We start from the raw sequence: 27,493 nt of genomic DNA, 5'->3' as shown, positions 1-27,493 counted from the left end.
GTGTTTGTGTTGCTGGAGGAAAAGGTTACTCATCCTGCAGCAAGAGCCTCAGCTGGCTCCCCTCTCTGTAGATCTGTTTGAAAGCATTCTTGGGAACTGTCTCTGATCTTCAGGCCAGCAGTTGAAAGATGATGATCCAACCTGTAATTCAAATCTTTGCAGGACACACCCTTAGGAGCATATCATAAAATATAAGGAAGTTTATTTTGGTTACGTTTGAGCTTTTTTTGGCCTGAAAGAAACGAAGGGGATAGAAGCACTTGTAAAAATGAAAACATCACCATCAAAATTACTCATAATGGGTGTTCTGTACCTTTTCCATCTGTTTTGTGTTCAAATTGTATAAATGTAAATGTGAAGTAAATGTGTTCTTTTCTTCTTTTAGGAATGCAAACATACAGTCTTCCAAATATGTGCATATATGTTATAGTATGTGTGTGTTTGTAGGAAGCTTTATTCAGTGATGGGGACCTCATAAGAACATAGGAAGCGGCCTTATATTAAATCAGACTATTTGTCCATCTAGCCCAGTATTGTCTATTCTGAATGGCAGTGGGTCTCCAGGGTCTCAGGCAAAGGCTTTTCTCATCTCTTGCTATTTGATAATTTTCACTGGAGATGCCAGGGATTGAACCTGGGGCTTTCTGCATGGAAAGCTTGAGCTATTATCACTGTGCTATGGTCCCATCTTGCTCTTTCCCGTGCAATTCTTTGGATCTTGGGGTAGATGCTGTGTATGCTACATCATTATAAAGCCTGTGCAGCTTGTGACTCACATGGTTTATGGCTGGCCAAGTGCTTGAGAACTCCCCTGCTTCTGTGGTCCCAGGCTAACGGCAAAAACAAGAGCTTTGTAAGCCCTTAGCAGGCTGTCAAACATGGCTCATGAGCTACATTTGATTTGGTGGGTCCCTAGTTGTTCAGACTTAGTATGAATAGTTTTAGAGAATAGTTACTTATCATATAGTATTCTGAATTTCTATTAGACTTAAAAGATGTTTGCATAATCAGCAAATCACTACACAATTCTTACGTGCTTTTAAATTATTTTTTTAATGCAGAGGAACTTGCAGAATTGCTTTTATTAAGACAACAGGCCCAGGAGCTGGTGGATGAAAATGACAGTCTGAAAATGACTGTTCATCGTTTAAATGCAGAATTGAGTCGCTACCAAGCTAAATACAGACCAATTTCACCAAATGAGGTAATTTCCTCTTCTAAGCTTATTAAGACAAAAAGTATTGTACTATTCTAGCATTTGTGTTAGAATGCACATTAGCATCTTTACCAGAGACTGTGTTCTCCATTCCATGGCCCAATTCAGACATCATACCAAACCATCAGTGGGCAACTTGTGGCCCTGAAGATGTCTTGGCCTACAACTCCCATCAGTCCTTGCTATTGGCTGTGTTTACTGGGGCTGATGAGAGTTGTAGGCCAAAACATCTTCAGGGCCACAAGTTGCCCACCCCTGCACTAAACCATAGTTTAGCTTGAGGGGATAGAGCCTCAGGCTGATGTGCTCCCCATTTCTGCTCCAGCGCAGCTTCAAGGAAGAGTTTGAAAGCTTTCACTCCCATTTATGTCTGAATCTGACAAACTGTGGTTAATGTTAACCATGCTTTGTTGAAGTTGGCTTGTTTCAATTGGCTTGTTTCAATTGGCTTGTTTCATAGCTATAATTAACCACAGTGTACGGTTTGGTTAATCAAAACCGAAGCGAAACTGGTTAATTGAAAATGGATGTGAAAGTGTCCAATCCCCTTGCTGTGGCAGAGGAGGACTGGGGAGCATGTGAGTCTGTGATTCACCTAGGCTCATTTTCATCATGCTAAACTATGGTTTAGTGTGATGTCTAAATGCAGCCAGTGGGATTTTTTTCTCAAAATAAGCATGTTTAGTATCAGACAATACCTGACAGTAATGCACGCTGAAGATAATGGCCATGATTCAGATAAAATTAGTTGTGATTAAGTTTCGATTAAGTTTCAGTGAAACCTAAGAAATTACTTAGTCACAACTACTTTTCTGATTGTGTAACTCTCTCCCTAAGAGGTGAGACAGGTCCCATCTTTGCTCACTTTTAGGCAGGTGGTGGAGATGTTTTTGTTCTGTTAGGCATTTAATGGTTTTTAATGTGGAGTTGATTCCACTTTCTAGGGTTTTAATGATAGGTCTGTGGTTAATCTGATTTATCTGAATAATGTTTCTTCTTGTACCCCGCCTCGAGGGGGTCCTGTTTGGGCCAAAAGTTGGGTTATAAATACTATAAATATATAATAAACATATTGTAGCAGGATTGATGCCAGTGAAATCTAAATCATACCTCAGTAAAGCATAATTCACATTGCAGGCATAAATAAATGAAGCCCAAACAGGAGTAATATGAAATCAACACAGTACTATAAGCTAAGAATATTATTAGGCAACATTAAAATCTCACAGTATATGCAATTTTATTATGTATTCATCTGTCCATTATGGGAGGCCACATATCTTAGTCACATATTTGGGTGGAAATTTCCAAGAAGCACATTGGGGGTGGGTGGGGGGAATAATCTGTAGTTTCTTGCTTATATCAAGTTTTATTTTTTTTATTTATTTATTTATTTATTTCTATACCGCCCAATAGCCGAAGCTCTCTGGGCGGTTCACAAAAACTAAAACCAAACAACACACAATAAAACAATTTAAAATATATAGAACATTAAAACCACAATATAACAATACAACCACAATAAAACCTAGCAGCAGTACAGGAGTTTAAAATACAGATTTAAAACAGCAAGGATAAAAATTTAGAAAGCTAAAATGCCTGGGAAAATAAAAAGGTCTTCACCTGGCGCCGAAAGGAGTACAATGTAGGCGCCAGGCGAACCTCACTAGGGAGCTCATTCCAGAGCCGGGGTGCCACAACAGAAAAAGCCCTCCTCCTAGTAGCCACCCGCCTCACTTCCTTTGGCAGGGGCTCACGGAGAAGGGCCGCTGATGATGATCTTAAGGTCCGGGCAGGCACATATGGGAGGAGGCGATCCTTCAGGTAACCTGGCCCCAAGCCGTTAAGGGCTTTGAATGTTAACACCAGCACTTTGAATCGGGCCCGGAAATGGACCGGCAGCCAGTGCAGCTGGAAAAGTACTGGCGTAATATGAGCTCGCAGGCCAGTGCCTGTTAACAAACTTGCTGCCCTACTTTGGACCAGCTGAAGTTTCCGGACCGTTTTCAAAGGCAGCCCCACATATAGCGCATTGCAGTAATCCAGACGAGAAGTTATCAGAGCATGGATAACTGTAGCTAGGCTATCTCTGTCCAGATAAGGGCGTAGTTGGTATACCAGCCTAAGCTGATAAAAAGTGCTCCGTGCCACTGAGTTCACCTGTGCCTCAAGTGACAGTTCTGGATCCAAGAGCACCCCCAAACTACGAACCTGATCCTTTAGGGGGAATGCAACCCCCTCCAGAACAGGTTGATTATCACCTAGCCGGGCAGACGAACCACCCACTAACAGTACCTCCGTCTTGTCTGGATTGAGTTTCAGTTTATTGGCCCTCATCCAGTCCATTACCGTGCCCAGGCACTGGTTCAGAACAGCCACTGCCTCACCTGGTTTTGATGAGAAAGAGAGGTAGAGCTGGGTGTCATCCGCATATTGATGGCACCTCAGCCCACACCTCCGGATAACCTCCCCCAGCGGTTTCATGTAGATGTTAAACAGCATGGGGGATAGAATAGAGCCCTGTGGAACCCCATGGCACAATTGCCATGGCACAGAGCAATAATCCCCCAGCACCACCTTCTGGAATCGGCCATCCAAGTAGGAGCGGAACCACTGTAGTGCAGTGCCTCCAACTCCCAACCCAGACAACCTATCCAGAAGGATACCATGGTCGATGGTATCGAAAGCCGCTGAGAGGTCCAGGAGAATCAACAGGGTCGCACTCCCCCTGTCCCTCTCCCGGCAGAGGTCATCCCACAGGGCGACCAAGGCAGTTTCCGTTCCAAAACCAGGCCTGAAGCCCGATTGAAATGGATCTAGATAATCCGTTTCATTCAAGAGTGCCTGGAGCTGTCCTACAACCACCCGCTCAAGCACCTTGCCCAGGAAGGGGATGTTGGCCACTGGCCTATAATTGTTAACATCCTCTGGGTCCAGGTTAGGCTTTTTCAGGAGTGGTCTAATTACTGCCTCTTTTAAAGCGGCAGGCACCACTCCCTCTCTCAAGGAGGAATTTACAACCTCCTGGACCCAGCCGGACAACCCCTCCTTGTTTGATTTAATAAGCCATGAAGGGCAAGGGTCAAGCACACAAGTGGTCGATCAGACTTGGCCAAGCACCTTGTCCGCATCCTCAGGCCTCAGTAACTGAAACTCATCCAATAAAACTGGACCAGACGGTGCTCTGAACGCCTCTACCAATGGAACTGCATTAATCGTGGTGTCCAATTCATGACGAATCTGAGCGACTTTATCCTCAAAGTGCCGCGCAAACCCGTCACAGCGTGCTACCGAGGGTTCCACCATCTCTCTCCCTGGCCCAGAATGTAACAGGCCGCGAACCACTCGGAAAAGCTCCGCCGGGCGACACTGAGAAGATGCAATGCTGGTGGAAAAGAACTGCCTTTTTGCCACCCTCACCGCCACAGAGTAGGCTCGATAGTGGGCTCTTACCTGTGTTCGGTCAGACTCAGCACAAGTTTTCCTCCACCTGCGTTCTAGCCGTCTCCCCTCTTGCTTCATTGCCCTCAGCTCAGGTGTATACCAAGGAGCTGGCCGGGCTCTGCTCAGAGGGAGAGGGCGCTTGGGTGCGATCGTGTCAACCGCCCGAGTCATCTCTGCATTCCACAGAGCGACCTGGGCTTCAACAGGAACAGTTTTCTTTAATAAAATCTCCTACACCTACTTTATCCATTGCTAAAGCAAGTAAGGAGTCTTAATAAAGGAAGGGTGTTACTTGTTTTTTTTTATTGTTGTGTCACAATTCCCCTGAAATAAAGATGTTCTGGCAAGTGGTAATTTAGAAACACCTTAAATATGGAAATTCAGCTATGTTTGTAGCGTGATGAGGAATTAATTTCCTCAATTAAACACAAATAGACAGATGCTTCCAAATAACTGTTATTGTACATGTTAACTTGGCCTATTATTTGGGATACAGCAAAAGATTAAGACATATCTTTATTAAAAACTGTCAGAACTGTTTAAAGAATGCAAACATGAAGAATTTAATTAAACAGATATCCGATCAAGTACAAAAAAATATATATTTATGACAATTCTTTCTTTTAGGGTGCAATTGAAATTAAAACAGGCATATATATTAGAGGTAGATACTAATTTCTTGAAACAAAAATAGTTTTAATCTATTAACAAAGATAAGAGGAGCTCTGCTGGATCAGACCAAAGGCCTACCTAATCCTGCTTCCTGTTTCTCACAGCGGCCAACCAGATCCTTCTGTGAAGCCCACAAGCAGGCTAAGAGAGCAAGAGCTTCTCCTACTGTTTGCCAGCTGCTGGTTGTTTTCCAGCTCCAGGACCAGAGGCAACATGCTTCTGGAGATAGCATATAGCCATCATGGCTAGTAGCCATTGATAACCTTCCATGAACTTGTCTAATCTCCTTTTAAAGCCATCTTGAAGAAGTGGATTCCATAGTTTAACTATGCACTGTATGAAGAAATACTTCCTTTTGTCGGTTCTGAATCTCCCAGGATTCAGCTATGTTGGATTAACCTGGGTTCTAGTATCTCTATATCCACTTTTCCCACACCATGCACATTTTTATCTACCTGTAGCATGTCGTCTTCTTACTCACCTTTTTTCTAAACAAAAATAGACCGAAATGGTGTAATCTTTCCTCATAGGGGAGTTGCTCCGGTCCGCTGATCATTTTGGTTGCTCTTTTCTGTCCCTTTTGAATCTGTTAGGGTGCAATCCTATAGGTTGCACTTCTGATAGAAGGCTCTGAGGTTGGAGCCTTCCACCTATCCTGTGCCCTGCCAGCCAGAGACAGGCAGGTTAAGAGGAGGACAGAGGTGATTTTACCTCTGTTTTAAATAGAAAAAGTAGCTAGACAGGCCTCTGAGACTGTCCAACTGACTTACCTTTCAGTGTGTGGGAAGGGGACTGGAGAGGATGTAGGATACTGTGTATTTTGGCCTCTCCTCTCCCTGCCCACCAGTGTGTCCCTGGGTAGGGGAGGGAAGATCCAGGGTTGAATCTCCTCCATGGTTATACGTGCCTCAGGTGACAGGGTGAGTGCTACTTTGCAAGCTCAGTCTGGGAAATGGTCACCTCCCACAAAATATGGGGCAAGTTCAGGTATGTGCAATACATCTGGAAACAAATAGACCCAATCATTCAGAGGTCATAGTACAGCTGTGTCTTGTATACCAAAAGAGAGCTGCTTCAGTATATCTCGGAATCAGCCAAGGAAGGTACTTGGAAGCTGCTTTGCATCATGTTCAGTTACAGCACATGGACTGTAGTACCAATTAAAGTTGATTTTAAAATGGAACCCAATAGTACAGGATGTTGGGAATCCAAATACTGACTTTTAACTTACTTTTTTATTATCTTAGAGTCTAAAAATTGGAAGTCTGCCAATGAAAAAGCCAATACCCCCATGGCTGGTAAGTAGCAAACCATTATTTTTCAGTTTACAGTGTATTGTGCATTTACTACTGTTCCCAAATTACGTTGAAGGGATTTATTTCTACTTAACTTGGTGACCTGAGATACATTTATAGTTGTAATATGACTGCAGTTCCCATACCTCTTATTTCATGTTTATGTCATGCTGGAAAGACAGGTGCTGCCTAATGAGTTATTTATTGTATTCTGGTATTCAGTATTCAACTTCAAGTCATCAGTGTTTTGTAAGTGAATTCTTGATGGGTGTGCTTGATTTATTTATTTGTTACACATTTTTTTATTCTGTCCTCCCCTTCCTCCAAGGAGCTCAGGGCTTGAAAAATAGCTCAGTTATTCTGCTCTTGACATTTCCTTGCCAAATTATCTGTGTAGGCGGTAGGACTGAAAAATGGCCAGTTAATTATTTCTGTCCTGCATTTGCTTGCCAGAATCCCATCTTGGATTACATGTGCCAGGAGAATTTATAATCCAGTTAAAGTACCTGCCTGGGCTCTTCAGAATGAACTGCTACAATATATGGCTGCCAGTTCCCAATGAGACATCTCAAAATGTTTCTGGGAACAATCCAGAATGAACGCGAGTACCATTTTTTGGTAGAAAGGCGAGGTACAAATAAAATAAATAAACTGGATGAACTTCCCTCTCCTTTACCTAGTATCCTCATATAGATTGCTCCGTCCACTTATCAGGGCTGTGCAAAACAGCCTCGTGTACTCTCTTGTATGTGGGAGAGAGCCCATCCCAGTAATAGTTTTGCCTTGCTCCAAGGAACAGGGCTTTGGAAGGGCTCTGCCTTTTTTTGAAGTGGGCTGTCTTTCCCAGCATCCCTAGATTAGATAAACTGGGTGGGAAGGGAGTTGGTAGATTTTTTTTTTTTAATGGCACTTCACACATGATGGATTTTCTACACAAAGAAGATTGCATGTGTGATCCTGAATGTAAACTGTAACATATTTTAAGACATCCATGTCACTGCAAATGTGCATAGTTAGTGTTCAAACTTTTATTTTACTAACCCTGTCCCTGCGCCTTTAAGAGCAGCCTTACACACAGAAATTTAGCAGCTAAGACTTTTCCCATCTGTTATCTCCATGCCATGAAAAGCTTCAGCTGATCACTGTCATTGATTTCTGTAGCTGTAGCACAAACACATTGGTTGAACAGAAATGTGTATTTTCAACCACCAGGGCAATGTACAATAAAAATCATTAAACCTTCTCATAAAATCAAAGACGCATGAAGCCCCCCAAAACCCCAACCAATAAAATTTGAGAGTAGCCTTAAAATTGAAGAGTGACAAAGCATTATATAGTATTAAAAGCCTGACAGAATAAAACAGTCTTTACTGCCTGTCCAAAAACAAATAAGAAAGGAGCCAATCTCGCCTCTCTTGGAAGAGAGCTCCATAATCAGGGTGTTGCTACCAAAAAGACTGTGTCTCAGGTACCCACCACTGAACCTCTCGGGGTGAGACATATAACACGGCCTCCACTGATGATTGATTGATTGATTGGATGGATGGATGGATTGATTTATTAAATTTATTAATCGCCCATCTGGCTGGTCACCCAGCCACTCTGGGTGATGTACAGCATATAGTAAAACAGTTTAAAACAATAAAATTCTACAATAAAAACGTTTTCTAAAATACCCTAACCCACCCCAAATGCCTGCCTGAGCAACCATGTTTTTAATGCGTGGCGGAAGCTCATTGAAGAGGGGGCACGGCGGAGTTCCCTAGGGAGGGAGTTCCACAGAGTGGGGGACACCACAGAAAAGGCCCTCTCCCTCGTCCCCACCAGTCTAGCTGTCCTGGCTGATGGGACAGAGAGAAGGCCATCCGAGGCTGATCTTGTTAAGCGGCCTGTCTGGTGTTGCTGGAGGGGCTCCTTAAGATAGGCTGGGCCGGAACCATATAGGGTTTTAAAGGCCAAAACCAACACTTTGAATTTGGCCCAGAAAACAACTGGTAACCAGTGCAACTCCTTCAGCAGTGGAGTGATGTGATCTCATCGGTGGCTGCCTTTAATCAGGAGAGCTGCCACGTTCTGTACCAGCTGCAGCTTCTGAACCTTCTTCGAGGGTAACCCCACATAGAGCGCATTACAGTAGTCTAAATGAGAGGAGACCAGGGCATGTACTACCGATGGGAGCAGATGGTCAGGAAGGGGCACAGCCGCCGTATCAGATGGAGTTGATACAGCGCTGTCCGGATCATCGCTGACACCTGAGCCCCCATGGACAGCTGGGAGTCCAAAATGACCCCCAGGCTGCAGACCTGGTCTTTCAAGGGTAGCCGTACCCCATTCAACACCAGGTCAACATCCCCCAGCCTCCTCTTGTCTCCCACCAAAAGTACCTCGATCTTGTCAGGGTTCAGCTTCAGCTTATTCCTCCTCATCCAGCCACTCACCGTCTCCATACATTTGGACAGGGATTCTACGGCCAACCTTGGTGAAGATTTGAACGAGAGGAAGAGCTGCATGTCATCCACATATTGATGGCACCGCACCCCAAACCTCCTGATGATAGCCCCCAGCGGCTTCACATAGATGTTAAATAGCATCGGGGAGAGGATGGAACCCTGTGGCACCCCACAAGTGAGTGGCCGTGGGTCTGAAACCTCCTCTCCCAGTGCTACCCTCTGGTACCTGCCGGAGAGGAAGGACTGGAACCACCGCAATACAGTGTCTCCAATGCCCAACCTCTCCAGGCAGTCCAGGAGGATACTATGGTCAACAGTATCAAAAGCCGCTGAGAGGTCGAGGAGAACAAAGAAGGAGCATTCAACCCTATCCAGAGCCATCCTTGTATCATCCACCAAGGCGACCAAGGCTGTTTCTGTCCCATGCCCAAGCCTGAAGCCTGACTGAAATGGGTCTAGATAATCGGTTTCTTCCAAGTGTGCCTTCAACTGCATCACCACCACCCGCTCAATCACCTTGCCCAAAAATGGCAGACTCGAGACTGGACGAAAGTTGTTCAGAACTTTGGGATCCAAGGAGGGCTTCTTTAAGAGCGGTCTTATCACTGCCTCCTTGAGGGCTGATGGCATCACTCCCTCCTCAAGGGAGGTGTTCACCACCGCCCTTATCCCCTCACCCAGTCTCTCTGTACAGCACATAATGAGCCAAGATGGGCAAGATTCAAGTAAGCAGGCCTTACAGATGAAAGCACCTTGTCCACTTCATCAGAAGGAAGAAGCTGGAACCGATCCCACAAAACCGGTTTGCCGCAGGCCGCCTCTTGCTCACTAACTGTATCCACAGCGTGCAGAGTAACACTCCTAATCTGATCAATTTTATCTGCAAAGTGCCTTGCCAAGGCCTCACAAGAGGCCTTAGAATGCTCCAGTGGTTCTGGGGCCACAGGACCGACCAGGCTCCGGACCACTTGGAACAGCCTCCTGGGACAGCACTCTGCAGATGCGATAGAGGCAGCATAATATTCACGCTGCCACGTGATAGGCTGAAGATACAGCTCTAGCCTGTGTCTGATCGTCTTTGGAGCGAGACTTCCGCCACTGGCACTCTAGCCGTCTCACCTCCTGTTTCAGAACTCGTAACTGCGGATTGAACCATGGTGCGGTCCGAGCCCTGATTGTAAACTATGGGCAGGTTCATAAGGAAGGAGGTGGCCCTTCAGATATCTTGGGCTCCAAATCATTTAGGGCTTTGTATGTCAAAAACAGCACCTTGAATTGTGCCCAGAAACAGTGTTGTTAATCCAAGACTAATGTCAATGAAGTTGATCCAAGACAAGAGTAATGTCGTCTACAAAGTGCATGCCTAACAAAAGTCTATCCACAGCATTTTGCACTAGTTATAGTTTCTGAACACTTTGAGGGCAGCCCCACATAGAGTGCATTACAATAATCTAAATGAGTTGTGATTAAGGTATGAATCACTGTGGCCAGATCTTACTTCCCTAAGAAAGGGTGTAGCTCAGCCTTCTGCAACCCGGTGCCCTCAAGATGTGTTGGACTACAACTCCCATGCGTTGGTACACCAGATGAAGCTAGCAAAAGGCACTCCTGTCCTGGCCATTGCTGCCACCTGACCTTCCAGGAGCAATGCCAGATCCAACAGCACCCCCAGGCTGCATACCTGATAATTCAGAGGGAGTGCTACCCCATCCAGAGCAGGTTGTAACCCCAGTCCTGGTTATGTTGTCTACTGACCAACAGGACCCCCATCTTGTCAAGATTGAGGCTCAATATGTTCACACCATCCAGTCCCTCATTGCATCCAAGCAACAACTTAAGACTTCCATAACTTTCTTGGTGTCAGTTGAAGAGGAGAGCTAGAACTGGTTATCATTAGTATATTGGTGAGACCCAGCCCCCAAACTCCAAATGATCTCCCCCAGTGGCCTCATGTAGATGTTAAAAAGCATAGGGGATAAAATAGAGCCCCGAGGAACACTACAGTTCAAAGGTAAAGGGTCTGAGAAGTCCCCCAGCACCACCTTCTGGGAACACTCAGACAAATAAGGATTGGAACTTGTCATCTTCCCCTGTCTTGACCATTCTCTGGCTCTGAAGAAGACTCGGAGGCAGAGGAGGTGCTCTTCATTAACCCGGCTCCTACTGTTCCAGGGCCTTCCAGGCCAGAGGATGTGCCTCTACCTGACTTCTCAGACACAGCTTTCTGCAGCCTTCACCACCCCCACCCTGTAGGAGCCAGCAGCTACAAATCAGGCAGTAGCCCTTTAAGAAACAAACTGCTTCAGTGAGGGGCTGGAGCTACCTGCAGGTCTTGAGCTGCTGGCCTTTATAAGGCTTCAAAAAGCCTTTGACTGTTGCTGAGTCAACAGCTGATTTTCAGCTAACTCAGAGCTGTCCAAGGTTCTGAAAGACCCTGCCTGGTCTAACCTTGCCTTGCTATTCAACTCACCAGACCTGACCTGACGCAGTGGGACTTGACCCCACTTAACCTGATTGGATGTGACCAGACTTGCTCTGATGTGGGACTTGAGTCGACCCTTGAAAGGAGGTGTTGAAACCTTGATGTTTTCAGGAAGGGAATCTGAGGAACTGAGGCAAAAGATGACAAAAAGACAAAAGATGAAGTTCTCAACCTTACTGATAAATTGAAAGCAAATAAATCACTGGGCCCAGATGGTGTTCATCCTAGAGTTCTCAAAGAACTGAAATATTAAATTGTTGATCTTCTAACCAAAATATGCAACATATCCCTAAGATCACCCTCTATACCAGAGGACTGGAAGATGGCCAATGTAACAACAATTTTCAAAAAGGGATCCGGGGGCATCCGGGAAATTACAGGCTGATTAGCTTAACATCTGTTCCGGGTAAATTGGTTGAAGGCATTATTAAAGATAAAATTAGTAAGCATATGGAAGGACAAGCCCTACCGAAAAGGAATCAACATGCCATCTGCGAAGGTAAGTCCTGTCTCGCTAACCTTTTAGAGTTCTTTGAGAGTGTCAATAAGCATGTAGACAGGGGTGATCTGGTAGACATTGTGTACTGGGACTTCCAAAACGCTTTTGACAAAGTCTCTCACCAAAGACTCCTGAGAAAACTTAGCGGCCTTGGAAACAGAGGACAGGTCTTGTTAAGGATCAGTAACTGGTTAAAGAACAGAAAGCAGAGAGTAAATAAATGGTAAATTCTCCCAATGGAGAGCAGTAAATAGTAGGGTCCCACAGGGATCTGTATTAGGACCAATGCTTTCCAACCTGTTCATAAATGATCTGGAATTAGAAGTAAGCAGTGAAGTGGCCATGTTTGCGGATGGCACCAAGTTATTTAGGGTGGTTAAAACAAAAAGGGATTGTGAAGAGCTCCAAAAGGATCTGTCCAAATTGGGAGAATGGGCATCTAAATGGCAAATACGGTTCAGTGTAAGTAAGTGTAAAGTGATGCACGTTGGGGCAAAAAAATCCCAACTTCAAGTATAGCCTGATGAAACCTGAGCTAGCAGTGACTGACCAGGAAAGAGATCTTGGGGTTGTGATGGACAGCTCAATGAAGGTGTCAGCCCAGTGTGCAGCTGCTGTAAAAAAAAAAAAAAAAAGGCAAACTCCATGTTAGGCATAATTAGGAAAGGAATTGAGAATGACTGGCAATATCATACTGCCCCTATACAAATCTATAGTGCAACTACACTTGGAATACTATGTACAGTGTTGGTCACCACATCTAAAAAAAAAGATATTGTAGAGCTGGAAAAAGTGCAGAAAGGGGCAACTAAAATGATCAAGGCACTGGAGCATCTCCCCTATGAGAGAAGGAAACAACAGCTGGGATTGTTTAGCTTGGAAAAAGGAGGCTAAGGGGGGACATGATAGAGGTCTACAACATTATGCATAGTGTCGAGAATGTGGATAGGGAGATATTTTTCTCCCTCTCTCAAAATACTAGAACCCGGGGTCATCCTATGAAGCTGATTGGTGGGAGATTCGGGACAGAGAAAAGGAAGTACTTCTTCACACAGTGCATAGTTAAACTATGGAACTTGCTACCACAGGATGTAGTGCTAGCCACCAATTTGGATGGCTTTAAAAGGCGGTTGGACAAATTCCTAGAGGAAAAGGCTATCGATGGCTACTAGTCTTGATGGCTATGTGCTATCTCCAGTACCAGATCCAGTGAGCTGCGTACACCAGTTGCTGGGGAACATGTGCTGTTGTGCTCATGCCCTGCTTGTGAGTTCCTGGTTGACAGCTGGTCGGCCACTGTGTGAACAGAATGCTGGAAAAGGTGGACCCTTGGTCTGATCCAGCATGTCTGTTTTCATGTTCTTTATGTTCTTACCTCTGGGCACCTTGAACCAAGTCATACAGGAAATAACCACTATAAAACAGTGCCCCAAGCCCATATCATCCATGGTTGATGGTATCGAATGCCACTGCAAGGTCCTGCAGAACCAACAGGGGTGCATTCCCCCTGTCTAGGTCCTGACATAGGTCATCTACCAACAATTTGCATGGGGGAGGTACCAAAAGAAAAGGGTGGTGGAAATAATCTCAGACAGATTTAGTGAACTTTTAAAATTCGAATGTGTACATGTTTCAAGCAAGATACTTTAAGATATACTTATATAAACGTAACGAATATTTAATTCTTGAAAATAGAGAGGAATAAGAGTTCTTGTGATCATAACTCTCTGCTTTTGGGAGGCTTGTTCTAAAGTAGAATGCTTAATCATCCTATTTTACTTCTCAACCACTTTCACAAACAGGATGGTCTTTTCAATCGTTCAGCTATTGATGAAAATTTCATTTTAGTTTATTTATTGCTAATCTTTTCATCAGGCATGAAGTCATTCTATGCACACTCTACTTTCTCAGTTTATAAACTGCTTATTGTTCTGTTAGTGTGGTATTTAGGTGTTTGCTGTTATCCTTTTTTTCTATCTTGATTTGCCCACTGGAATTATTCAGACATTAAAGAGTCTTCACTCAGTTTTATGAAACTTTATAGTTTTGAGGTGCATTTCAGTGGATTGAAGTTCCCTTCTTTTTCTTTAGCTGGATATGAAATATTTATCTCCTCTTCTGTTGGCATACGAAGACAGAATGAGGGAAAAGGAAGACTTGATTCTTGCACATGAGGCAAGTTGGGATTTTTTTTTTCAAGACCACAGTATAATATAACTAGAAAAATGCTTCAACAGTGCAGTACATACTGTGAAGAGTAGTCAAAGATACCTTGGAGCACGCATGCTCAGAGTACATGTTTCCTGGAATATTCCTTTTGGTGAGGCTTCCTCTTCTCCATCTCCTTAGACCTAATACTCTCCAACAGCTGATAAGGAGTAAACCTGTGTCCAGACTGAAGGTCTGAACAAGCTCATAAAATGGAATGCTTCCCCCATTAAAAAAATTCCTACACATAGAAAGCTAGCATGTCAAGTAAAAGGCTAGGCTATATTTGAGAAGGAAACACTAACTGGAAAGAACATGAATTTAAAACAACCCATTTCTGTTTTGTATGCTCTTTATTGCTTCTCTTTCAGGAGGACATGAAGGTATTGAAAACAAGAGTTGAAGAGGTAGTGAAAGAAAATGAACAGTTACACCAGCAACGAAGTAAAAATAGTTCTGTTACCACCAAAGAATGGCAAGTGTGTTCTCATTTGAAATTATTAAATTATTTATTTGTTATTGTAAAAAAAAATATCATGATGGGCTTGAGGAAAATTAGATCATCTTAAAAATCCATACTATAAATTAACTTCTGAATACTTCATTTGGGCATGCAATAGTATCTGGAAAATACAAGCCTTGTAGTCCAGGGTTCAACAAATTTACTCATCCTGATGAATGTGACTAGTTTCAGACTTCCCCCCAACCCTAGAACTACAAAGGGGAGAGGATGATTCCTGCGCTTCTACAGCCCCAAAGTTCAGAGGAAGTCTGAGAATTATTATGGCTCTGTATTTGCTGTGCACTCTTTGGTTTGATCTAGCACTTTCTAAGGAAGTGCACATACTCAGGATCACTTAACACAAGATCAGTTAAGAGATCTCAAGTATGAACTAGCCTTTGTTACACATAATGCTAAACCATGTTTAGTGCTATGTGGATGAGCCTGGACGAGCTCCAGTGAAGCATCAGTCTCCTGTGCTTGCCCTTCTCCTCTCCTACTCCCCCATGGCTGGGAGGAGAACTTTGCCTGAACTTAGTTTCATTTTTAAGGAATCTTGGCTGACCATTATTTTGAACCAGGGATCCTGGTTTAAAACAAATGCCCGCTAATTTAGCAATCCCTTATTTTAAGTTTGGTTTATTATGAAACTGACCAGAGTGCATGATGAACCAGGATTGCTGGTTTATATGTAATACTAAATTGAGTTTCCTTAAAAGTGAAGCTAATCTCTGCTGAAGTCCTTCTCCCAGCTATGCAGGAGGAGGAGTGGGGGTGTGGGGAGCTCATGAGTCCAGTGCTTTGTTTGGGCTTGTTTAGTTTTCTCTAAATCATGGTTTTAGCACTCTGTCCAAATGCAGCCTCTTTTTCTTAAGTTAGAACATATTGGTGGGATTCTAGGTGGGGAAAGGAAGAGTGAAGTCAGCCCACCCATGGTATCAGGTATCCATAGCAGATATCGCTGAAGGGGTTGGAAACACATTGAAATTCTGCTGCATACTGTGACTGTATTTATATTGACATCAATATTTTTTAACTGTTGGGTTAAATAATTGTTGTTCAGTCGTTAAGTCGTGTCCGACTCTTCGTGACCCCATGGACCAGGGCACTCCAGGCCTTCCTGTCCTCTGCTCTCTCCCAGTGTGTGCTCAAGTTCATATTCATTGCATCAGTGATGCTATCTAGCCATCTCGTCTATTTAAAAACCTGCAATATTCCTTATACCTTTTCAAGCTCACGTCTTTTCTTTCTGAAGAATGCTACAATTAGTTCATCTTTAAGTAGTTATATCTAGTCCATCTAATGCAGGGGTCCCCAGTGCAGCACCCACAGGCACCAGGGCACCTGCAGGGCTCTCCAACGGCCCACAAAGCTCTCCATTCCCTGCCCCCTTAATTTTTTTTAAATAAAAGCCTGTAAATTGTCAGCGAAGTCTTTCTCTCTCCTTCTAGCCTCTGTCCTTGCTCTTTCTCTTCCCCTACCCCTTTGCCTTGCTGATAGAACATTCTTAATTAGGGTGGCCAGATGCAAACGGTACAGAGCTCCTGAACCTTTAATAGATGTGTAGCTTAGGCACACCTCCGATATGCAGACGATACCACCCTAATGGCAGAAAGCGAAGAGGATCTCAAGAGCCTCTTGTTGAGGGTGAAAGAGGAGAGTGCAAAAGCTGGTTTGAAACTCAACATTAAAAAAACGAAGATCATGGCATCTGGCCCCATCACTTCCTGGCATATGGAAGGGGAAGAAATGGAAGTAGTGACAGATTTTATTTTCTTGGGCTCCAAGATCACCGCAGACAGTGACTGTAGCCATGAAATTAAAAGACGCTTGCTCCTTGGGAGGAAAGCTATGGCCAACCTAGACAGCATAGGAAGAAGCAGCGACATCACCTTGCCGACAAAGGTCCGTCTAATCAAAGCTATGGTTTTCCCAGTAGTAATGTATGGCTGTGAGAGCTGGACTATAAGGAAGGCTGAGCGCCGAAGAATTGATGCTTTCGAACTGTGGTGCTGGAGAAGACTCTTACGAGTCCCCTGGACTGCAAGGAGGTCCAATCAGTCCATCCTAAAGGAAATCAACCCTGAGTGCTCATTGGAAGGACAGATACTGAAGCTGAAGCTCCAATATTTTGGCCACCTAATGCGAAGAGAAAACTCTCTGGAAAAGACCCTGATGCTGCGAAAGCCTGAAGGCAAAAGGAGAAGGGGACGGCAGAGGATGAGATGGCTAGATAGCATCACGGATGCAATGAATATGAACTTGAGCACACTCCGGGAGAGAGCGCAGGACAGGAAGGCCTGGCGTGCTATGGTCCATGGGGTCACGAAGAGTCGGACACGACTGAACAACAACAACAAGCTTAGGCACCAATTTTGGTGGAAAGACGGGATATACATTTAATAAATAAGGAGGAAATTCAGCATGACAAACTACATCTGTTGAAATTCCCTCTTCTACCCATTTCCCCCCTCCCTCCCAGGCTCTAGCCTCATTATTTCTCTCTCCCTCCCATACCTCTTTAGTTCACTTTTGACTAGCCAGGCCCCCACAGCAGCCTTTATGTGACTAGCCACATCCTCCATGGGAGCTATTTTGTGGTGGTGCCCACAGCAGTTTCTCAAATTCTCAATTGTGCCCACAGGTCCAAAAATGCTGGGGACCCTTTATCTAATGTGTCTTGTGTATATGTACAGTTCACAGCAAAACAGGAGTTTAATGCATATGAAGCAGAAAGCTCCACCAAGGACACACTTCACTCAGCAAACACAGTAGTCACTGAAGGTGCACTGATGTTTTCCACAACAAACACAAAATGGAGTATGCTCATCTTTGAGCATCCATTTATTGGGAAGCCCTGGCCTAACAAACATCACATGTGTTTCTTCTTCTGTTTAGTGCGCTTCTTGTAAAACTTTGAATGGCATTTCATTTTCAAATCAATGTTCATTTACAGGCAGCAGCTACAAAGCCAAGCCAAACTTGTCTTAGAGGAAAATACAGTATTGATGGAACAGCTTAAAATACAACAAGCAAAAGCAAAAGACAATCTCAGCCAACATGTCCAAGAAGGTAGAATACCTTAATCACTACTTTCAGCAACTATGTTGATCAGAGGCATTTGTCTACTGGGAATGACTCAAATACAGGATTTCATAAGCCTGTTTAGAATGACAGGTGGTGCTAATCAGTAACTATTTATTAGGTCTATCATAGAATTCCACCAGAAGTATATTTATTTTGATTTGTAACATTTAAATATTATAGTAAATTATTTAGCTTTAATATGCTACTTATTAAAGCACCTTGATTACAAGTAAGTCTTGCCATAAGCCAGAGTGCCAGCATCTAAAATACATAACAGCATGTATAGATCTGTATTCATTTACAGATGATTGTCATTAATGATACAAAAATAGAGGGGGAAATCAAGATTTCAGTTACAGAAACTGGGCCTTTAAAATGTTCTGTAGTCTGTTGTAGAGACCATGGGGACTTTAGTGTGTTAATGAGGTTTCCTTTTTACAGCTCCTTTAATATATGCTTAACAAATCTCCATTGACATTCAAAACTTGTGAAAAGTACCATTTATAACTAACTATAGTACTGTAGATTAACACAGTGTTAAGAGCCACTGAACCAAACTGAGAAGGATTTGTAATGAACTAAAAATGTCAGCAAACGGTCCAAGAAGAGAATAACTCTGTACACTCTGTTCTTATTTCCTAAGGTAACTACTTATTTTGTCTCAAATGTTTTATATTTTTGTATTTTCTCTTTTAAAGTTTCCAGATTAACAAAACAGCTGATGATTTTGGAAGCCAAAAAACAAAGCCAGGAAGAGGAGTTGAGAGAGTGTCAGAAGCAGCTGGAAGACGTGCGTTCCACATACAAAGAGCTTAAAGGCAGCGTTAAAGATTATATAACTGTGAAGGAGCATGTTGCTTTGGTAAATAAATGTCAAAGGTAGGCATATGATAATGGAAAATAGTATTTTAAAGTATTTAAAATGAGCTGAATTTCATGGGCACAATTCCATTTTTCAAAATCTTATTCCAAGCTAAGATGTGTGAATTTTGCTGTTGTTTGTTTGTTGGTAGAGGCATAAAAAAAATTCACGTTTTGAAGTTAAAAACATCAAGACAAAACAATAAATAGTCTGTCCTCTTACTCCAGTTTTGAATACAATGGGACTGCAATCCTAAACACACTTACTTGTAAGTAAGGCCCATTGAACACAGTAGGACTTTCTTCTGAGTTAAACAGGCATAGAATTGGGCTGCAGAAGTAGAATGTGTTGAAATGAATGGGTCTTACTTCCAAGTAAATATTTATAGAATTAAGATACTAGATGCTTTTAAAACAAGTGTATCAATTGATTTGTGGATTCTTTTGAAGAATCAAATGTTTATCCTAGTATATAAGAATCCAGCAACATTTCAGCTACAAGAAAAACAAGAACTGTTCCTGTGCTCTAAATGCTTAGACACTTGATCCAAAGGAAAATAACAGTGTAAGCATGGGATGGGAATACCACAGAATCCAAACAACAAAAGACCACATGGCAAGAGAAAGACAAAATGACAAATACGTTAAGAGTAGAGTGGTCAGATACAAAAGAGCTCCTGCACCTTTAATCGATGTGTAGAAGAGGGAATTTCAACAGATGTAGTTTGTCATGCTGAGATTTCTCCTTATTTATTAAATGTATATCCTGTCTTTCTACCAAAATTAGTGCCTAAGCTACACGTCTATTAAAGGTTCAGGAGCTCTGTCCCCATTTGCATCTGGCCACCCTAATTAAGAATGTTCTATCACAGTTAGAGAGGGCTTCATCAGGTTTTTCAGTGGCTTTGAGAATCATGTCAGGAGTAAAGAGAAGCGGCATGGTGGTATTTAGAGGAAGCTGTAAACAACTATTTTATTTACTAGTTCTGCATCTGTTTCTTATATGAGTGTATGCCTTGGCATTTAATATTTTTATTATCAGTCTTCTTCCCACATCTTAAGCATGTTTTTATTTAACAGTCTATAATTTATGTTTTCGATCATTTAATTTGATATGGCTGTGTTTTAGGGAGATAAAGTTGCTTTTTCCTTTTAGCTAGCAGATTAAAGACCTCTGTGGAGGTAATTGTATAATGTTCGTTGTTGTTGTTGTTGTTGTTGTTATTAATAATAACAACATTTCTATACCATCCCATAGCCGAAGCTCTCTTGGCAGTTTACATCTTCCATATTAACTTGTAGTTTATTCTTTGCTATAGAGAAATACATTGATGCAAATGCTGCATAGCTGTGGGGAGAAGAGGGGGATTTAATCCCTGGTCTCGGGTCTCATTCATTAATCCTGGTTCCAGCCCCTTTGCATAGTCTGGTGCACCCACCATTTTATCTGTACTGTCACTCTTTTATGCATACTGTGCATGCAATGGTAATTGAGTATGCATTTACGGTACCTTTTAAAACTAGCATTCTAGAAGGGCAAACATGGTGGCACTCGTTTTGCACATTCTGTTTAAATGGTGGCATAAAGGAATAGCAATGGTTGGTAGTATCCTGGTTAAACCAGCAGAGCTTGTTGGCATATGTTTCCAATTTATTTATTTAGAATATATATACACCACTTCCCATGTTTACAATCCTGAAATAGTTTTCAACATATTACAAAACAATACATTATTCAAAGCTCAACAGCATTTAGATAAGTTAATGGCTGGGAAAAGCCAGGGTGAACAAGTAGTTTTTTTTTAATAATCATCGAAATGACATCATTGTCAGTGCTTGGCATATCACAGAGGGGAGGACATTCCAGAGGGAGGGTGCCACCACAGAGAGTGCCAGGATGTGGCATGGGCAGCAACACCTCCCCTGAGGATCATAGTGATCCAACAGGTCCCTATATATTACAGTGCAATCTTGTACATTTCTACTCAAAAAGTCCCACTAAGGCAATGGGACTTACTTCCAGGTAAGTGTGTATAGGGTTGCAACCATAGGAGTAAACTAGATGAGATGGGGGGCGGGATGATAATTATCGTGAGTGCAGTAGACATAGAGGTAGAATTTGACTATTTCATCTCTTGCTAGGGTCCTGAGCAAAATCCTTCCTCTGAAGCTGCTGTGTACGTTGAGTGGAAATTCCCGATAGGTGCCAATGGGGGATTTCTTTTAAAGCAAATACTAGCTTCAGGAAAAGGCTTTTACTCAGGGCCATAGCGGAGAAGGAAAGGGTTAAATTCCTTCTCCATGTCTGCTGCAACCCTGATAATTATCATCCACCCATCCCAGCTTATGCTATTTATATATATTTTTTTAAAACCTGCATGTCAAATGGCAAGGCACATTTAATATCATGTCTGGTTTATCTCTTAGTCTGTTTGAAGCCTGCTTGGCTTGTAGTTAAGGCTACATACCACATGAAGGAAGTTCATAAGTATGCTGTTTAGAATGGAGCAGAATGTTTTAGTTTTATAATTTTTTTGTAATTACAGCTTTTAATGTCTGCGATAATAACCTTATCAAAGGAAATAATTATACTTTCCTGCCATTATGTCAATTCTAATTGTTCATTTCTACAAGGGAAATAATTATTTTTATTTGATGCCTGATTTTCATTATTGTTTTCTGTAGCCAGTTGAAGGAGGAACAGGAGAGGAGAGAGACAGAAGCACAGGAATTAATGAGAAAACTAGCATCTGTGAAAGCAGAAAAAAAGAGCCTCTTTATAGAGAAAAATGACCTGGTGGCTGAAAACAAGGTTCTGGAAGCCGAGCTGGAAATGGCACAGATGACAAAGAGGTTTGGCTATTTTCTTTCTTGTTTTTTGATTGATTCTTTTCCTCCAAGCACAAGAATATTCAGTATCCTAGGTATGCAAAAAAACCCAAACCCCCTGCTGAAAGTTGCTGAACTTGCATGTTGCAACTTGCTGAAGTTGAAAGCATTGGTGCCTATCATGGCAATAGGGGCCGAGGGTGGTCAGGCCAAGGGGTCACCAGGGGTGGTGCAGCCTTTTGCATCTCCCACAGCCCATACTACAGAAAGGAGAAACTGAGGCTCACAAACTTTAAAATCGTGAATGTGAAAGGTTGTAGGATCCACCCACAAAGACTCCTTTGGACTCACATTCTCCTGTTCCAGCAACAATTCCCTTTGCACAGACAATCAAGTGACTTCATTGGGTGGGGAGGGAGATTTAACCCCCCTTTCCAGAATGCTGTGAACCTGATCTGAATTGGGGTTACGTGTGCTTCCATGGAGGTAAATAAAACTCTTATTAGAGGAACGTTTTAGGTTGGGGGGCTCACAGTGGTCCTGCCTGATCTAGGTGGGTTCTTTCATCTCTCGGTGATAAACAAAATGGCTTCTCTTGTTCCCATGCTCCGGGAAAGGTGAGGGCAAGACAGAGAAGGCCATCTGAAAGAAGGTGAAGTTGCTACTTCTCTCTACTGCTGCTCCTCTTTGTTGCTGCCTTCAACTCTACACAGGCTCAGTTGTGTAGTAAAAAACCCAATGCTGAATGGGGTCAGGGATTAGCTCATCTGACATGGCCACCGCCCATCACCATAACAGAGGGATGTGGGGGGCTTTCCTAGTAAATCCTTTGCTCCCAGCCAGGGAGTGCTTTTGAGAAATTCCTGGCTTTTGGGGGAGTGATCAGTAGGTCACCCCTGCCCAAAAGTCATTCCCCCAGTCTGTGCACGTGCTCTGCCATTTAAAAAGTAAATAAATCTTCACACAAACTATTAGTTGGTGGAACATTCTGAGCATGTGCTGCTTTTGTACATGCTCAGAACAATCCCCTAGCTGGCGACCGAAAGAAAACAAGTGGACAGCTGTTGCTCCTGCGGCACTTTAAAGAGTTCTGCTGCTGGTTCCAGGGGACTGGGGGTGGTGGGGAGCCTGTTACTGCCCCACCAGCCAGCCACGACTGGTTGAAAGTTGGAACTTGTAACATAATAGGTTAATAGTGCAATCCTGTGCATCTTTAGACAGAAAAAAGCCCTACAGCTCCCAGCATGTGGGTATGGTGGGAGTTGTAGGACATCTTTCTGTCTAACCATGCATAGGATTGCACCCGAAAATGTCTAAATATATAATTAGAGATATTTGTGTTATTGGTTAAACTGGTATAATTTCACTGAAGTCATTGTGGATGTTAAATTGCACCTGAGCTGAATTACAATATTATCAATCCTGTATTGCACCCTAAGAGATCTTTCTGCCTTTCACACAAAAAACTTGTAGACGATCACAGAAGAAAATAGGTACTCTGAAGCAGCAATTGGAAGAAGCAATGGAAAAGGAGATGGCAGCACATCAGTATCTAGCAAACATGATCAGCCTGGCAGAAAATATAACTCAAGAACGTGATCATCTTTTAAACTTGGTAATTTAAAATATGAAACAAAGCATTGCCTATGCATATTTCCCTTCTGGTTCAACAAACTGTCTATCAGATATTGAAAATCCTGTTTATATCAAGTGGGACGGTGTTTTGAGCATTGAAGACCATGTCTAAAAGATATCTAAAGCTGTAATCCCTTACACACTTAAACCTACGAGTAAGTACCATTGAATTCAGTGGCACTTATTCTGAGTAAATGTGCATATTTGGGGGTTGCATGTACTACTGACTTGATTGTTTGAGTTTTGTGTAATTAACATAAATAGCATAGCATTTTCCTGAAAGTGGCTGTTGCCCAACTTTGGTTGTCATGCATTCTGCGTTTATTCATGACTGTGTTTACAGAATGGCCAACAGTGCTGAACAAATTAACCATGTTTGCGCATGGTGCCCTGATTGCTAAGAGCAGATGAATGTACTCCATAAATTATTCCAAGAAAAATAAAATGATTGTATTAAACATAATGAAGGACTTGCCAATTAAGACCAACGGACCACAGGCACTTTGCTGCAGATTCTTGGGCTTAGGCAGGAATCTGAATTATCTCCACATAAAAGTAGATTTAAACATCCATTTTGCTCCTGCACTCTTTTTCAAGGCAGCTAGGAAAGATGTAGGTCTGCCTTCCACAAGAAGAAGGGTCCGCTCACGGAAAGTCCGTCCACCCAATTTTTAGGGATACTACCTCTATAGCTTACCCATTTGGCAGGGTCTCCTGACTTTCTGTGTAGTATTTGCAGGAGGCTAGACAGGCTGCCATGTGGATGAGGGGGCAAGGCAGTCCACTTCCATCAGTGTAGTTGATACAGCATAGATCTGGATCCAACCCAGAATATTTAATGTGTCGTGTGCCTTGATGACTGAGATATCACAGCGAAGGTTTGTGGTCACATTTTGGATAGCATTCTAAGTTTCAAGTTTTTTCAGGCAGCTCAATTCCCATAACCATTTCCAAGAAGGCCAGAAAAGATATAAAACATGCTGTAAAGTTCTCTGTGAAGCAAATAGCCACATGTTTTTCAAACAAAGGAAATTTGGAGGGGAAACTTACAGAATTGAAAAATAAGCTGGCACTTGTGACATGGAGCAATTTGGTCTCTTTAATTTCTTTCTTCAAGCAGACTAAACAATTTCTATATAATGCCTACAACAAGGCCCTGACAGCAAGCTTACAGTCTTAACTATAAGACAGACAAATAAGGATGTGGAAGATGTATTTATTTAAAAGAAAGACATTTTAAAGAAATAATTTGCAAACCACACCAGTTCATGATGTGGAATGCTCCGCCACCTTGTGTGAAAAACTATCATTCTGAAACTCCTTTTATATTCGGTCCTGTTCATTGCCAGTCTAGTAAGAGTAGAATCTGGGAACAGGATTTCTCCATCTCTTGTCCTGTTTTTCTCATTTCCCTATCTTTATTAGTCATTCATTTCATAGGTTTTACATAAGACTAAAATAGGGGGCCTTTGCACAAAATGCAGTTGCAAACTCTACTGGCATTTATGCTATCTTCAGCATGAACAAATGATTCTTTTGAAGCAAGTGAACTGGATGCAGTTTAGTCACTGAACAATGATGAGAGAGTTATAGATTACTGCTCTGCATTGTTGTCTGTAGTATTGCCACAATTAAAATCTGTTGCTGAAGGAGGCTTTTTGATCAATTAGTCAAAATTTGGGGTGTGTTTCACTTTTTTCAAAACTGAATAAAATATTCATTATTTAACTCAGTGGTGCATAACCTCAGGCCAAGGTTATTCGACCCTCTGAGGCTCTCAATCTAGCCCTCCTCAGGTCCCCAGAAGGCTATGCCCCGTCCTCTGGCCCCACTTCATTTCCTCCAACCACTGAACATTTGGTGGTTTCGCAAGTCTCTGTGCAGTTTTTCCCCATTCTAAATGGTTAAGATCCTTCTCCAAAAGTGTAGTTACTGGTAGTAAGAACTTAAAGCTACAATATGCTGGTATTTTTGGTTTGTTGGCCCTGGCCCTTTGCTTTTGTCCCTGCTCACCACTGAAATGCAGCCCCCGAGAGCTTCTCTGAAATGGAATTTGGCCATTGGGCTGAAAGAGGTTCTGCACCCTTGCCTTAACTTACTGCATTTTTCTGTCATGCAGGACTCACTATATGATTTCTTTAGTTTCCACTAGTTAGTCTGATACATTCAAAACATCTTGAATATTTCTATGAAGGCCCACACACCTACCAAGTGATCTATATAGGGTGAGTGCCATAATGGGGAAAGGCCATAGCTCGGTAGATCATATGGTCACAAGTTCAGTTCCTGGCATCTCTAGCTAAAAGTAACCCAGGTAACAGATTATAGGAAAGACTTCTGACTGAGACTGTGGGGAGCTGCTGCCAATCAAAGCATATAATATTGAGCTAAATGGAGAAATTATCATAGGTTGCTTCCTATGTTCCTAGTATAGAACATAAGAGCAGCCATGCTGGAAGAGACCAAAGGCTTATCTAGTCCAGCACTCTTGTTTCCACAGTGACCAACCTGATGCCTGTGAGAAGGACATGAGCACAGTAGCACCCTCATGCTCATGTTCCCCGTTCCCTGTTCACCCTCCCAACTACCTAAGAACTCAGTGGAACAAGTTTCAGACAGCAAAATCCTTTGCAAACTCACTCACCACCACCACCCCTTTTCCTCCCAGGCCAGTTGCTTGGAAAAAGAGAAGCATGGTGTTCTCAACAAAATAATAGAAGGGAATGTACGTCTAGGAAGATTAGAAGAGAAAGTGAAGGTGAGTAGAATCTGCAAAACAATATATTGCAATACTGCAATACAATATTTCTGTTACATATTGAATTTATTTTTAGGAGTGCAGAAAATGTGCTTTTGTTATAAGTTCTGTGATGTTCACTTATTTTGCATAGTGTTGATTTTAGCTGATATCTGTGCAGTGGATTTCTGCAATAACAGGATGTGCTTAGGAAACGTGTCTGAACTACGAAGCTGTAAAATGCTATGAGGATGGGGTTTGTTACATTTCTGCTTTTGCTGGATATTCCTGCCCTTGTTCTTTGGTCTTTTTTTCTAAAGTTCTGCAGTAGCAGGTTGTGAAATGAAGCTCTCTTTTACAGCCTGTAAAAATTGTGGGGATCTGGAGAATTGGGATCAGAGAACAACTGCGGGAACAAATGACTTCATTAGCTTTATAACTTGGGTAGATAAATGGTGTCTTAGGACCTGCTTTAATCAAGCATCTCACTGGCAGGATGTTGGGACCAGGAAGAATGTTTAAACAATATTTTAACCTCCCCCCACCCCAAATGGACTCGTGAGAAAGGGATAAAGAATTTTACAAACACTTTCACTCAGATGGGTTTTCATGACCAGTATAGACAGACTGGACTGAGCCAGATCATTTCACCATCTACAAAATGGGAATGATAATCACAGGATTTTCATATAATCAACGTAAAGATGAATAACACCTGATTTAACTCAAGTAACCAGATTTGCATATTAATTTGCCCTCACCACACTAGTTTTCTGGGGAAAATGAAAGTCTCCTTAGCCCTGAGCTATGTCTTGATGACCATGATGCATTCTCAGTCTGTTACACCTGTCCATATAATTCACAGGTTCATTGTAAGGGCGAAACTAAAAGTCCTGGTCAAGAGCATATAACAAAGGTTGTTTACAGCTAAAACCATGCATGGGAAAACTGGTAGCGATTACCTTGGTAGAATACAGAAATGCACATTCCCATCTGCGTCAAGAGATCCTGTCTCCTGTATAGGTATGCCAAGGATTGTATAGCAGTGGTCGGGCAGCATGGGAATCGGCTTCTGCACGCATATCTTGTCACAAATCTATGGATGTGCCCTTTCCCCCTATAAACTGCAGCATTGTGTGCCGGCAAACAAGTTACTGGATTGGAGCGAATAAAGATTGTACATTATTTCGCAAATTACAACGATCACGTTTTGGGCTTGTGAAGATGCAGTCTTCATGATTTTTTCCCCTGGTCTAGGCCTGTTTCTCAGGTTCATTTGGTGGTTTGAACCTAATAACATAAGATAAGCTTTTCTGGATCAACCAAAGGTCCATCTAATTCAGCATCCTGTTTCCCAACCAGATGCCTCTGGGAAGCCCACAAACAGGACATGGGAATAATAGCTTTCTCCCATTATTGCTCCCTAGCAAACCTATTTACCAAAACATTCCAGAATGGCCTAAACCGGTGTCATTTTTCTTAATTTGTCAGAGAATTAGCAGCAGTGTGATAGTTTTTTAGCCTGACACTCAGGGAATGACCGGTGTGGGTTCTCTCCTGGATTTCCGGGTGAATT

The 27,493-nt window shown here is 42.6% G+C and overlaps 1 protein-coding gene across 5 annotated transcripts in view; it reads left to right on the top strand.

Annotated features, from left to right (window-relative positions):
- The window catches only part of CEP89 (centrosomal protein 89), an 84,292-nt gene that overhangs the window by 16,352 nt on the left and 40,447 nt on the right, over positions 1 to 27,493 (top strand). For all 5 annotated transcript variants that reach the window (XM_084813095.1, XM_084813094.1, XM_084813096.1 and 2 more), the window contains 9 exons: positions 1,062 to 1,204; positions 6,580 to 6,630; positions 14,150 to 14,233; positions 14,638 to 14,745; positions 17,729 to 17,840; positions 18,554 to 18,734; positions 21,402 to 21,569; positions 23,019 to 23,160; positions 25,849 to 25,938. In XM_084813095.1, coding sequence (XP_084669221.1) covers positions 1,062 to 1,204; positions 6,580 to 6,630; positions 14,150 to 14,233; positions 14,638 to 14,745; positions 17,729 to 17,840; positions 18,554 to 18,734; positions 21,402 to 21,569; positions 23,019 to 23,160; positions 25,849 to 25,938 — 1,079 coding nt within the window. The remainder of the gene's footprint in view (positions 1 to 1,061; positions 1,205 to 6,579; positions 6,631 to 14,149; positions 14,234 to 14,637; positions 14,746 to 17,728; positions 17,841 to 18,553; positions 18,735 to 21,401; positions 21,570 to 23,018; positions 23,161 to 25,848; positions 25,939 to 27,493) is intronic.

Source organism: Heloderma suspectum, chromosome 8, assembly GCF_057233095.1.
Source record: "Heloderma suspectum isolate Gila_16-S chromosome 8, 16-S_ref, whole genome shotgun sequence".
NCBI lineage: Eukaryota > Metazoa > Chordata > Lepidosauria > Squamata > Helodermatidae > Heloderma > Heloderma suspectum.
This window is presented reverse-complemented; position numbering and strand designations above follow the sequence as displayed.